This window comes from Hippocampus bargibanti, linkage group LG04 (assembly GCF_051943395.1).
Source record: "Hippocampus bargibanti isolate YZ-2025 linkage group LG04, ASM5194339v1, whole genome shotgun sequence".
Lineage (NCBI taxonomy): Eukaryota > Metazoa > Chordata > Actinopteri > Syngnathiformes > Syngnathidae > Hippocampus > Hippocampus bargibanti.
Window position 1 is genome coordinate 22,714,377 of NC_142737.1, and position 14,516 is coordinate 22,728,892.

The following is a 14,516-nucleotide window of genomic DNA, read 5'->3' on the forward strand; positions in this document are numbered from 1 at the left end:
GAGTCTCCAAAGAAAAAAGAAGAGAAGCCACACCAGAGGTTAAGTTACAGTCCTTATGGAAGGTGACTCTCCTTCCATAAGCCATCAACGACCATCAAAAAGGTAAATAAAACTTTATTTTACAGCACAGTTTATTTCTTTAATTACAGTCCTAATGTAATGTGCATCTCTTTCCAAACAGCAATTCCCTTTGACCTTCGACCTCCCAACACCATTCCATCAAGCCATCAATGACCATCATAAAGGTAAATAAAACAACGTTATTTTATAGCACAGTTTGTTTCTTTAATTACAGTCCTTATGGAATGTGACTCTTTCCAAACAGCAATTCCGTTTGACCTCAGACCTGCAACGCCATTCCATCAAGCCATCAATGACTATCACAAATGTAAATAAAGTGACTTTATGATACAATACGTCTGTGTAAGCTCTCAGTCGTACAGGAGTGGTCCATCGATGAGAAGGTTTCTTCAGCCGTCATCTGTACAAATGTGAAGGTGATATGATACAATGCAGTGTATTTCCTTCATTACAATACAATAGCACATTTATTATACATAGAATAAGGTATGTTGTGTGTAGTTTTAAGGCTTATTTAGTTGAAAAGTATATTTTATGGAACGGATTATTCCCATTTTAATGGTTTCCTATGGGAGATTTTTTTTAGATACACACTTTTCGCCTTACACACTCTGTCTGGGAACCAATTAAGTTCGTAAGTTGAGGTCTCACTGTATATATGTATGGTACAGCAGGTACTATATTCGTTTTTTAAAGCTATTGAAGAGTTGCAAAATTACTTGAGTTCTGATACATTTTACCGTACACAACCATTCCAAAGTAAGGAAAACACAATTGATTGCATTAGCATTGATGATGTGATGGTAAGTAGCGGTTTTATATATTTGTATTGTAAAATTACTTGCATTAATTGCAGCAGGCATGTTGTGGTTGTGTTCCTGTTCTCTTTTTACTACTTCCTGTTCTCAAACAGGGATCTGAATGGCAAAGTGTTCAATCGAAGATTTCCGAGGACGACAACTTCTCGCTTTCCGTGATTCTGAATTTCAGTGACTTTACATTGCTGACATTGATGACATTGTGACAAAGCTCACTTGCCACTTTTATCAGAGAACATCCAGTTTGAAGGCTTACAATGGCAATGTATTATTTATTATGAGTGGTCTTTATCTCATTATGTGACAGTTTGAAGAATGTTTAAAAAAACACACAATTTTCAATCAAACCAGGAAATTTATCAGTGGACACATGAATCAAACACCCTTTTTTGATACATGTATTTCTTATTTGCCAATGCATACACGTACTAAAACACTGGACATATAGAGCATTGAAATGTTTGCAGAGGGGCAAATTAAGTTAACTGAAAAAGCCCCCTCACTTCAAAATAGTGCAGTGTTCCCCAACACTTATTGTGCACACAAACCCATTTTACTGACAAATCTACTGACTACACAGCTGAAATACTTACAGAGAGCCATGACATATTCAGTTATAAGATTGGCAAATAAAGCCACAGGTTTATTGTATTAACAACATCATATCTACTTATAGGTAGACATAGTTGCTGAGACTCTTCAGCCACCTTATTTCCCCTGAGCGGTAACAGGATGTACATTTACTGACGAGCTCATCACTCACAATTCACAGCCAGTTACTCCCCCATATAGTGACTCATCAAGCTTTGACAGTGTGTCCATCTCGCCCTTTCATCTGAGATACTCCTTTGTTCTTTTGTTAGTTGTCATTAAAGACGTCATTGTCACATAAATTAAGAGCACCAACTATTGGCAAGGAGCACTACAAGGCATTCTCGGAGGTACACTGTCACAGTCACCAAAATCTCTTCCGTCATGTACTGGAAAATTATTTTATCTGTCATTATATGCCATCGACATAAGGTTTATTTGTAACTCATAAATTAATCATTTTCTGACAAATTAAATGAAATTTAATAATAGACGAGGAGAATGCTTGTTGGGAATCACTCGCAAACACAATTGGATTGGATTAGATGAGCCTTTACTAGTCTCGCAGTGGAGAAATTTACATTAAACAACAGCAAAGTTATGAAAGGAAAAGGTAAGGAAAGAAATAAATAGAAAAAAATACAAGAGCTGCTGTAAAGGCAGCTCCTCGCAGCACTATCTTGAAGTCAAAGCAACAAAAATAACTAACGAAAATAAATAACGAATAATATGACACACAAACACAAAAGACAGTCATTCAATCTTAAGAAGTTTTATGCACCCTCTTTGTTATATCAAGCAGTTGTAGATGAAAGAGAAGATCAAAGTACTGTCCTTTTCACCAGTGGATCAGGGACATTAAAGAGTTTGATGGTTCTCTTTATTTGTAAGTACGTTCGTTGTCAGATCTCCCAGGCAGGTGACGCGCAGACCTTCGTCGCGGCGTGGAGTCGAGCAAGTCGTGCCGTTATGTCCGTCCGACGCCCGGCGTGAGCCGGGCGCCTGAGCGGGTCTTTGCAAGTCTCTTTGAGTCTGTGAGTCTGAGATGATTCTTCCCCGTGGTTCGCCCCATCTCTCTGTCCCACGACAGCTGCTTTTATACAATTTTCAAGCGTGTGCTATGCGTCAGGGTGAGACGCACATCAAGGAGATCAAGGAATTGAAAGACATGAAATGGTTGAAAGGCGCACTTCAAAATCATACACGCGTGTGACGCAACAACATCATGGTGGAATGCGGACGTCTACTACTAGCTAAATGTTGAATTTAATTGTAATTCAATTGTAGGTTTATACCAAAATTCCACCTAAATATCGCAAATCTTTTATGGGCTATGTAAATCACATCGATAGAATTCTCAATAGGGAGGATGAAAAAATATATACTATATAAAAATACTAGAATAGTCTCTTATTTGACTTAGTGGTTCTTATATTGTACAATTGCTTCATAGAGGTAGAATCAAAAACGTTTCCAATGGCACTTGACAATGACCAATACGCCTGTGTCATGATTATTCAATCATTTTTACTCGATGTGATACTGTGGGGAAAAAAAATTATTGCTTGAGAACGCTTCCCAAGCAAACCAAATGTCGTGATGCCATTCTTCCAATTAGGTGACGTACAGGAAGTGAGTTGACAAGGACGCACGCGAGCGTTTCTCTTGTCCATCAGCAGGTGGCGTAAAGTCGCTGAAAGCGGACGTGGCGGTTTTGTGGGCGAAATGGCTCAATTAACGTCACCAGGGTGACACCCTGGTCTCCTCCCGCCCCTGCGGTGTGACACGCCCCGGGTTGCTGCCTTTGACACAGCTTTTATTTTGGTCGGAGCACATGGCTGCGAGACCTCATCCCCTTTGAGAGAACGCCGGTTCGAGCAGCCACAGGTGGAGTTCGAGTTGACACTTCCTCGCACTATCTTGTACAACTTCCGTTACAGCTGCTCTTCACGCTAGTTTTGCGCCTCCTAAAGTCCGTTTTGTCAAACCGACTTGCTTGTTCACGCAAATAAATCTCAGGTGGAGACGACGACCCACAGCACTGAAACGCAACATTGCATCTCGGTGAGTAAACTTTTCCTGAACCTCCCCAACATTAAACATCATCCTTGCGCCTGAAATATTCATTACAACTCTCCACGAGCTTCATGTTTGATCAAACTGCCTTGTGTTTTGAATGTTTGCTGTCATTGTTAATCTTCTAGTGTTGACTCAGCTCATGGAGAAAGGTGTCATATTACCGAATATTGACAGGTATGAGATTTGTGAACAAGGAAGTCTTGTTGCGTAAATGGCTGTACTTTATTGGGATAATAAAACACCTCGCACCCCTCCCCGTCGCAAGGTGCACCAGCTTCCATTTGTCCAGCTCCCAAAGATGAGTAGAGGCTACCTGTCCACACCAAGCGCTCTAATGATTCGTGGAGGTCATGGAGTTTGGACCAGGTGCTGGAATTTTATATGGCAGCATTCGCCACTTTCACCACTTAACTGCTATGTTCTCTCCTCGCCATGTAATACTAGTGGTGAAAGTTGTCGAATATCAAACTTACTTGTGTTTGTCTTTCTCATTAATTAAAAAAAAGTTGAGACAAGACTGCCCCTCAACAGCTCAGGTTTTGGGATTTAACAATCCTAGTCTTACTTTGCCACAGGTCAATAGCGACTCTCCAAAAAACAAAAACAAACGGACGAAAAAACATAACGGGCGTTGTGGCTTATATCTGTGTGGAACTTACATTCTATCAGGAAGTCAGTTTTATCAGTACATATTTGATTGATCAAAGGTTCTTCCTGTCTCTCTTTTTTTTCTTGCACCTCACATGTTTTATCCCTCCAGAAACAACATACCCTGTAATGCCAATACCAAATACGTTTCCACCGCTTAAAAAATGACTGAATGGGCAGAGTGTCCTCTTTGATGCTGGATCATTCGAGAGGGTTCACACACTGAACAAAGTGAGGTGGGATATGATGTGCTGAACAGTTGAGTGTAGCGCCTTCGCTGAATGAAGAGTGAGTGGGGGCAAATCAGAGGAGCCAAGGCGTGTCATTTTTGTATTCAAACTAGACTGGCAGGAGAGCTCCAGGCCAAACGATAATTGTAATATTGTCGCATGCTTTTCCTGTAGAAGGGCGTAGCCAGCACAATTTACAGGTCTGTCACTGGCTGTGATTACTCTGCATGACACATGAGAGATTAGTGATAAGAATCATAGTATAAACGTATGAGAAACACCTCACTCAACGCCCCCTCAGACTTGATTTGTTATTGTTTGATATTTTCCGATCTCCTTGACGACTGCAGCGAATATCAAATGGGTGTCCTGAATGAATGAAATGAACGTTATTTCACACAATCCAGGGAGAGGCTTGTGGTACATTCCTTTTGTTTTATTCAGTGGGTGTGTAGTTGTAGGTAGGTTTCGACCTGTCGGAGCGCAGTGCGTTTCACTGCACCGCTGTCAAAACCCAGGCAGCCTCCCAGTTGACTACGAAGCATCTGTTATGTTAATCAGCCATGCTTTTGGGGGTTATTCTGACCCAGTGGATTTTTGTGCAAACATAAAGACACAAACACCCTCATTAGAGGGTAAAGGTATACATGTTGATGTAGCTGTCTGTGTTTTGGCTGTCTTGCATTTAACTTTGCAAAGTATAATGTACAGATGCCTTTCTGCTTAGTCATTCAAATGCTTTTCACTTTCCCGATGTGTGTGCTTTCCTCAGCATCAACCTCCAGCATGTTTGTGTTGCATAAACCATAAAGGCATGTGTGTGCCTATTTCAAATGTAATGTGTAATACTCATCCACAATTTTAAACTGAAAAAAAACTATTCAATTTTAGATAGAAAATATTGAATCAAAGTGTAGTTGTACTTTCATGTCAAGTTGCGTGTAAGGACATTCTTATCCCCTTTGGCCCATCCATCCATTTTCCATACCGCTTATTCCTCATTCAGGTCACGGGGGGTGCTGGAGCCAATCCCAGCCATCTGCGGACACTCTGAATTCGTTGCCAGCCAATAAGAGGGCACACAGAGACAAACAACAATCCACACTCTCACACACACCTAGGGACAATTTGGAGTGTTCAATCAGCATCATTCATTGTTCAATCATGCACGTTTTTTGAATGTGGGCGGAAACCAGAGTACCCGGAGAAAACCCACGCTGGCCCAGGGAGAACATGCAAACTCCGACCTCTGCATTGTGAAGCTGGCGTGCTAACCACTCGACTACCGGTCCCATGTTTCAAAAATATGGTACATCATGCTGTCTAAACTGTCATCTTGGTAACATTATGTAGGGGTGGAAACTAAGGCCATAAGTTAGCCAAAATGAGTACAAACAAACAAAGAATAATGTGTCTGCCTGGCTTTCATTGAAAAGGGCCCACGGGCCAAATAATGACTCACAAGAACCTACACATTCCCCAAAAAAACAGTTGTATTTCAGAGACAATATCGGTATTGGCAGTCCTACATAAAGGGAAAGTCCGGTCAAAAATTATTTAAAATAATCTATTATGTGCCCGGTTAACAATACATCTGCTGATGCACAAACTTGGACACATCATCAGTGTTGATTCCTAGAATCACTGGGTGTTTCGGGTCTTTCAACAGACACCCTCCTCCAGGCGACCCGACCGGGGTTTGCAAGGCCCCGGCCTGTGTCTAAGTGGCATGCTACTGCTCCACTGCCCCCACGGCTCTCCCCTCCTCAACCAGAGCCATCTGGTGGCTCTTTCTGCTGCCTCCACGTTGTTGCCTATGGCTCTTCTGCTGTTTGCACCTGTTATGCCCAGTGTGCCATAGGCTTTGCTCAGGGAGTGGCTGGCAAATCCCCGACTGCCCACCTCCACCGGCATACACCTCGACCTCCACCCGTTCCTCCGACATTCCTCCACCAGCTCCTGGTACTTCTCCCTCTTCCTTTCCTGAGCCTCCTCCATCCTCTCCTCCCAGGGAACCGTCAGCTCCAGCAAGAAGAGTTGCTTTGTGGCCTCAGAGACCAAGATGATGTCAGGTCTCAACCTGGTCTGGGTGATGTGTGCTGGAAACTTCAGTTGCCTTTCCAGGTCAACTGTCATCACCCAGTCTCGGGCCGTGGAGAGCAAACCAGCAGAGCGGTTGCTTGATGTATTCAATCTTTGTCCTTCTTTAACAAAGTGAATGGTCTTCGCAGTGGCTCGGGTGTGACGGCTTGCCGCAATCCCCTTGCTGATTGCTTCAGCGATGGATTTGAGGACCTGGTCGTGCCTCCACCGATACCGACCCTCACCCAGGGCCTCGGGGCAGCTGCTCAAGATGTGTTCCAGAGTCCCAACCCTAGAACACAGGGGGCATGCTGGTGTTTCTGTGGTGCCCCAAGTGCACAGATTAGATGGGCTTGGAAGGACATCGTACACCCCCTAAATCAAGAACTTGATCCTCTGTGGGTTCCATGACCAGATGTCCTTCCAGGTGACGCGGCGCTCCATCGCCTGCTCCCACTTCATCCAGGCACCCTGCTGCCGCATGGCCACTGCTCTGCTGGTTCGTTCTTCCTCGACTGCAGCTCGGACCTCCTCCTGCACCAGCCTCTGTCTCTCCCTCACACTGGCAAAGTCATAGCGGGTCGCTGTTCGGCTCCCCAGTCCAGCTCTACCTTGCGCCACTGCTCCAACAATGGTCCGGTGCCTCAGTCGAGTTTCTGCACGCTCAACTGCCTCGGCTGCCCTCCATTTCCTCCCAGTCCTCACAACGATCCCTGCCCCAGACACTTTGGCATCTCTGGATCCAGAGTACTGCAGATGTTCCCGTGCCCGTGCTACGATGAATTCCTCCCTGACTGAGCTGAAGGGAGCCTGAGCTTGTTGGTTTTCCCGTACAGCCCAATGCTACTTAGGCTGCGGGGCAGTCCCAGCCATCTGCGCAGATAGCTGCTCACTCTTTGCTCAAAACCTTCCACCATGGTCATGGGGACCTTGTAGATTAGCAGCGGCCAGAGGATTCTTGGGAGGATCCCATGCTGGTAGACCCAGGCCTTGAATCTTCCCGGGAGCCCAGACCTGTCCACTGTTTTTAACCAGCCCTCCAGTTCAGCGCTGGTTGCTTTGATGGACTCGCTGTCATTCAGGCTGCAGTTGAAGACCTTGCCAAGGCTCTTCACTGGTTTCTCAGACACTGAGGGGATCTGGTGTTGTCCCAGCCTGAAACGGAACTTGTCTGTGACTTTCCCCCTCTTTAGAACCAAGGACCTGGACTTTGCGGGTTTGAAGCTCATGCGTGCCCAGGCCATGATACGCTCCAACCCTTGGAGGATCCACCTGGCTCCTGTTACAGCTGTTGTTGTCACTGTGAGGTCGTCCATAAAGGCTCTGATGGGAGGTTGCCTTACTCCAGACTTGCTAAGAGGGCCCCTGCATTCTGGTTCAGCTGCCTTGACCAGCATGCCCATAGCCAGTGCGAATAGGATGACTGAGATGGTGCACCCAGTGATTATGCCTACTTCCAGCTTGTGCCAGTCAGATGTCAGCTGGCTAGTGGAGACTCTCAAGCTGAACTTGCTGTAATAATCCAGGATGAGGTATTTCACATCCTGGGGTACATGATACTTCACCAGTGCAACCTCCACCAGTTTGTGGGGTATGGAGCCATAGGCATTGGTGAGGTCCAGCCATAATACTGCCAGGTCACCTCTACTTTCTCTTGCCTCTCTGATGAGCTGGGTTACCACGCCTGTGTGCTCCAGGCAACCAGGAACGCCCGGTACTCCTCCCTTCTGCACTGACGTGTCGATGTACTTGTTGCCCAAAGTGTAACAACACTGTAAACGCTTTATTCTGTTTAAATTTGCCTTTGTGTGATGTCATTTTCAGTCAACGGCCACAGGCAAACTGGCTATCTCCTGGGACGAGTTAAAATGGGTGGCTTTTGCTGTTTCATTTGTATTTCACAAACACACTATTTATTTGCAAACATTTAACTTGTTTTCACCTTTAAGTTCTGGGTTTTGTACTTCAAATGAATATATCACCACAGGCTGTTAAATGTAGCCTTCTCAACAGACCCAGCGCAGGGCTCCGACTAATTACATAACTACATTCAGCATAATGGAGACGCTGTCAACACCACCCCACTTATTTATTGCTTTTTTTATGGGGGGGGCGCTTTACACAGACACACACACACACACACACACACACACATGCGGACGCGTAAATGTGTGAGATACAAATCAGTTAATGAATGCAGTTTTTATTGTGCCTACCTTTCTTGGCCATTAAATACATACTCGTCTACTGACTTGTGGTAGCAAGTTTCACTCACTCTGAACCCATTACACATTCCAGTAGATGCAAGTTAAGTGTTGTTTCTTTTGGCATGAGTCAAAGTGAGTTTCACATACAGTAAAGTCTCGTTATATCGATATTCAAGGGTGTCCGAAAAAATATCGATATAACCGGGACTATCGATATATCCGACCCTGTTTGCATGTAATTTTCTCCGTGCGTGCATAGAAATAGTATCGATATAACCGGGACTATCGATATATCCGATATCGATATAACGAGACTTTACTGTATTTCCTACGAGTCAAATCTTATTTTTCACCCTCCTCCATTTTTCCATCTCCCATGAAATAATTGACTCAAAGTAACAGAGAAATTGAACTTGAATGAACTTACTACTCTCAAATTAAACAATGTCACCAGGGTAACATTTTTTGTAATGGAAAAATAGTATTTGTAGAACCCTCAAGGCTCTCTGCAAGTTGTAGCAGCAATTTGAAGGCCCATTGGTCTCCCTCACACCTCCTCATGTTTTACCATGAAGGGTAATACCCTCATATTTGTGTCAGAAGAAATTTACACATAGCAAGTGTGGATTCATTTAACTGAAATTCTTCATCCTCGCAAGTGAGAATGTCGTACAACGAAGTGAGAATGTGCCCGCGAAATTAATAGAGCATAGTGATGACCTGTGCAACCTCTTTTTGCTCATGTTCTTAACACACCGTAGCAAAATAACAATTTGACAATATCTGTGTGAAATAAATAATACCCAATGGAAAATACCAGTAGTCATATAACATAGGGCAGCACGGTGGATTACTAGTTAGAATGCCCAACTCACAGTGCAGAGGTCCAAGCTTTGATTCTGTGCTCCAACATTCTTCCGTGGAATGTGCATGTTCTCCTTGTGCCTGTGTGACTTTTCTCGGGGTACTCCAGTCTCTTCCGAAAATCCAGAAAACACACGTTTTTGCATGCAGTTTAATGCATCATTCTTAATTCTCCTGAGGTGTAATTGGAAGTGCATAGAGTCAGGGTGTACTGGTGGGATAGGTTAGAAATTGATGAATAGATATTGAACATAACTAGATAATGAATTAATTTATAAAACTGTCATTAAATGCATATGAATTTGGAGTTTTAAAAACAACCATGTTTGCCTTGAAGTTCTTCAAAGCAGCTGCATCTTCCTCCCCCATTTGCATTGTCCATAGTGCAGTTCAGCTGATCCAAGTGATGATTTCATGACAAGAATCCCTCCTATTGTTTGAATGTGTTCTATTGTGTCTAAAGTGGTGTGGCAGCAATAGCTAGTGGTCACCAGAACACAAGTCCCCTTTTATGGGGATGCCTTTTATATAACTGAACGAATAGTGAGTGACAGCCACATAAATCTGACAGTTCAGCACTTTGCCATATGCAAGTGCAACTTGAAGCTGATCATTGGCCAGTTGCCCTCACTGCAGTCATGTGTTTTTTTGTTCTCTCCCGTGTAACAGCTCTTAATCTGAGAACATGAGACACTTACTTTTTTACAACCCCAGTAAACCTCCAAAATATGGTTATAAACCTGGAACCCATATTTTCCCACAAAATGTATGTGTGTGTGTGTGTGTGTGTGTGTGTCGGTGGGGTAACCTCCCACCTAAAATCACAAAAAAAGAAAATATTATTGGATTAGAAAAAATGCATGCCCTCGGATTCAGGCTCATTTTTAGAGGAAACATGTTTAAACCAAGAGGCCAGTCAGTGCGTAGACTGCTCACCAGCTGCCAGTGCTCTTTATTATCTAGTAATTGATTTATGCTTTTGGAGTTCCCTTCAACAAATTGTGAACATATACTATTGGCCATTACTTGACATCAAAACAAAATGGCAACTTTTTCTTTTTAAACAAAGTACACGGTGTGTCTTTTTACAATTTAACAAAGTTCCAATGTGTCTATGATGTCCATTTGGGTGCAGCAAATACGGCAAGATATTACTAGGCCCATGTAACAAACCGATTTGACAGTTATGCATACTAAGAACAATTTTATGAAATGCTGTAGATCAACTGGGTACACATTAAGCTGCAATGTTGGGCCAAGATGGCGCTCTAAATTTTATTAAAAAGTTGATGTGCATTATGTTTTTGCTAAGGAAAACATGCCTTTTTTGCATTGTTGTTTATTCACAAACCTTGGTATTTTGGTATTTATGAGAAGTTTAATAAACAAACAACTGTGGTTTGCTTTCCTCAAAATACCACAGGGTTTAAGAATTTGACCTGTTTATTCTGCATATGAGTGCCCCATAGACATTCATTGTGTTAGCACATGCAGTATTTCATCACCAAGCCATCTAATTACACTCGTGAATGACATCGCCAAACACAAATATACAATTCGTCATTCTGTCCAGCAGACCTGACAAGGCTTAGAGAATCTGTAAGAGGATAATTCCAATAAATGAATTGGCACCACTGTTTTCTAACAGTGCCGCAACATCTTATGTTCAGAAAAAGACAGGTAACTTTAGGAAATCCTTATTTATTTATTCAATACAAGAAGGTTGGGCACATCCTCTAGATATAAAACCCTCTGTTTGTCCAAATAATGTTTAGCATCATGAGCAATAAGAAGCAATAACTTTGTCATATTGTACATTTTGTTTATGGCAGTCAACCACATGTGATTGCTGCAGCATACCCTGGTCTATAAAATGGGCATCTCATCGCGCTTCTGGAGCCCATTGCGCTGCAGAGCTTTAACATTATGCGTTTATTATCCTTGGCTCAAGTGTCCCTTTAGATTTATAGAAAAGATTTGCCATTGCAAATTCTTGAATAATGTTAGTCATGTGTTTGTAGTTCACTTTGAGATTCCTCCCATTCCTGTTTGATGTAGTTATGCAGTTCATGTCAAAAGGATTTAGTTCAGTGTAAGCGATGGAGGTGTACGACAGATTCCAATGTTCAGTGTCTGCATTTGATGATTCCAATGTCAAGCAATGTCAGCAAACGTTCAAGTTAAAAATATGTGTACACATACACCAATGCCTTTTAATTAACAGTCTTTTGTTTTGATTTAAGGTTCTCAAGAGTGTGTGCCAGACTGATCAATGGCACTGACTGTAAACTTGATTGGTCCATCGCCATGGGGCTTCAGAATAGTTGGAGGAAGGGACTTCAAAAAGGCCATAACTGTATCTAAGGTATTTGTCAAGACTCGCCCTGCTGCTGAACCTCTTCTCGCCTTATCAAACCATATCCTCTGTTTTTTTGTCAAAACACAGACTGTAATGGCATGCCAAGCAGTCAATTTCCTCCTCATGACGTCCCTTTTCTTGTCTTTGTTTGAATGTACAGGCTGTCTCTTACCTATTTCCTTGCTAGGCAAACCCATTAGAATAGAATGGAAGTAGATTACATTAGAAGGAAGCCACTGATTACAGTTACAGTGGAAGTTGAGGTGGAAGGTTAGTTGCTTCTGGTCTGGAGCGCACAGTTGAATGTGTTTGAATACGGATATGGGTTTCTTTCTCTCAATGACAACGTGCATGTACCACACAGGTTTACTTTTTTCCAGACCAGATTTTTGGCTGCATGCAGGAGCTGAACAGCTCTGCTCACTTAGAATCCTGCTGCCGCATCATTGCATTTACCTACAATCCCCATCAAGCTCTTCAGCACACAGAGTATACATTTGGCAGACTTGTGACAATTTCAATCTCCTTTGACTTGCAAAGTGTTAATCATTTCCCCTCTTGAAAATGTTTGCCTGACTGTACACAAACTTTGGGCTCTCGGTTGGATTTTGTTACCGCCGTCCAGACAACAACACCAGTGTGTTTACATTGACAAAGATACAGTAAACTCTCGTTATATCGATATCGGTTATATAGATAGTACTGCTTATTACGATACTATTTCTATGAACGCAAGGAGAAAATGTACATGCCGCAGGATCGGATATATCGATAGTCCGGTTATATCGATATTTTTTCCGACTCCCGAGAATATCAATATAACGAGACTTTACTGTATCAAACATCCTTCTTGAAGTATTGCTAAATTCAGCTGTAAGAAGCAAATGCTCTGAATTGAAACGGATTGTCATGCCCACTGTGACATATAACCAGCCATACCACTGCTGTTGAGAAGCCGTCTGGCTGATGAGATGAACCTGCTGGCACTTGGCACTGACACGGATTGTGTATTTTATTGAAGAAGCCTGAATATTAGTGATTTCTTGTTTTGCTTGGTTAAAAACGTGATTGAGAATAATTTATCGGACAGTATGTTGTTAATCCAGGCATGCCCTGATGAGAAAAGGCACCCGCCATTGTGAATCACTGCAGAAACACTTAATTGCCTGTTGGAGGGCCAAAGGTGTGACCTCTCTGTCCTCTTACTTGGCCAAAGTGACTGGTATTCTTTCTGCAGACATTTTTTTTATCTGCGAATGAAACCTTTTGTAGTGTTTTGCAATCTTTGTTCCCTTCGCTCTCTCATTTTTTAGATTTACCTGAAAATGTCAGGCCACAAATTTTCCAATCAAGCTCTTGATCTTAGTCTTTGTGTCTAAAAGTCGTGTGCAAGGCTTGAAAACAGAAACGGTTGCTCCCATTAAAGTGGAATTTCCACTGATGTGGCGGTTTGTGACATTGGCTTTGATGTATAAGGAGTGTGCAGTAATTGCAAAGGTCAAACCATCAAGTCTGTCACACGAAATACTTCTCCCAAAGGACATCAACCAATCTTTCCACTGTTGATTGAGTCCCCCTTTTTTCTGCATGGTAATGGCTGGGTATTCCTTACAGTTGGTTTAATAGACTGCTGGCTTAGAAGCATGACACAGCCATCAGATAAACAGGTCGCCTTAAGTTTAGTAATTCTTCTCCCCTGCCCTCAAAGTGTCAGTGGTTGTCTAGTGTCAGTATAGTTAGTAGATCAATGCATCAGAGGCATGGCACTTTTTAGAAACAACTTTTCTTCTGTCAGTTACGCATTTGCTAATGCTCGATCCCTCTTATTGACGAGTTGTCAGCACAGTCACTTGTTAAACAATTAAGGGTTAGATGAGGGCCTCTATTTAAATTCTTCATTTATTTTCTTTTCCCCAACAGGTCAACGGAGGTAGCAAAGCAGAGCAAGCAGCCCTCAAACCTGGTGATGTCATTTTGGCCATCAATGAGGAAAATACAGCTGACATGCTAAATGCAGAAGCCCAGAACAAAATCAAGAACTCAAAGACTCATTTGCAGCTGCTGTTGGAGAGGTATGCACCATGAATCAAAACATAATGATCTCCACATTATTGTGGCTGTTTTAGCATTTAAACTACTGTACATAGAAAATGTGTAGTCGTGGTTTTTTCCCCCAGTTCATACTCATCCTTCATTTAATGCTAAGACTGCAGTCAGTCCTTCCACTGTTGTGTTTTAGTCATCACATAAACACTGCACAAACAAAACAAGTGATTGCCATCAGAGGAAATACCAGTTTGAATTGGAGCCACATTGTTGTTTTCCCTGGTTCTCCAACAAATGTTTGGAACCCTAGAGGGGTTTTCTTTCAGTCTGGCCTGCACTTCTGCTAATTTAATAGAGGGCCTTCCCTTTTATTCCATTTCTTTTCACTGTTTCCCCTCAATCATTCTTCAACATATCCAGGCCTTCTTATGGTTTGAGCCAGACTGACATAGAAATCTGTCACACACATGTACAGTACATTTACGTTATGTCTCCTGGGGTGTTCAATGTC

General features: G+C 42.6%; 1 protein-coding gene and 1 pseudogene across 2 annotated transcripts in view; one reads left to right on the forward strand and one right to left on the reverse strand.

Moving 5' to 3' along the window:
* Window positions 1-3,281: 3,281 nt before the first annotated feature.
* Window positions 3,282-14,516, forward strand: part of pdlim2 (PDZ and LIM domain 2 (mystique)) — a 47,556-nt gene continuing 36,321 nt past the window's right edge. The window contains exons 1-3 of one of the 2 annotated variants that reach the window (XM_088994764.1): window positions 3,282-3,554; window positions 11,844-11,965; window positions 13,880-14,031. In XM_088994764.1, the coding sequence (XP_088850890.1) occupies window positions 11,873-11,965; window positions 13,880-14,031 (245 nt within the window). In that variant the 5' untranslated portion in view covers window positions 3,282-3,554; window positions 11,844-11,872. The remainder of the gene's footprint in view (window positions 3,555-11,843; window positions 11,966-13,879; window positions 14,032-14,516) is intronic. The other variant, XM_088994763.1, reaches the window with a different exon arrangement.
* LOC148899485 (uncharacterized) lies at window positions 6,110-8,822 on the reverse strand (annotated as a pseudogene).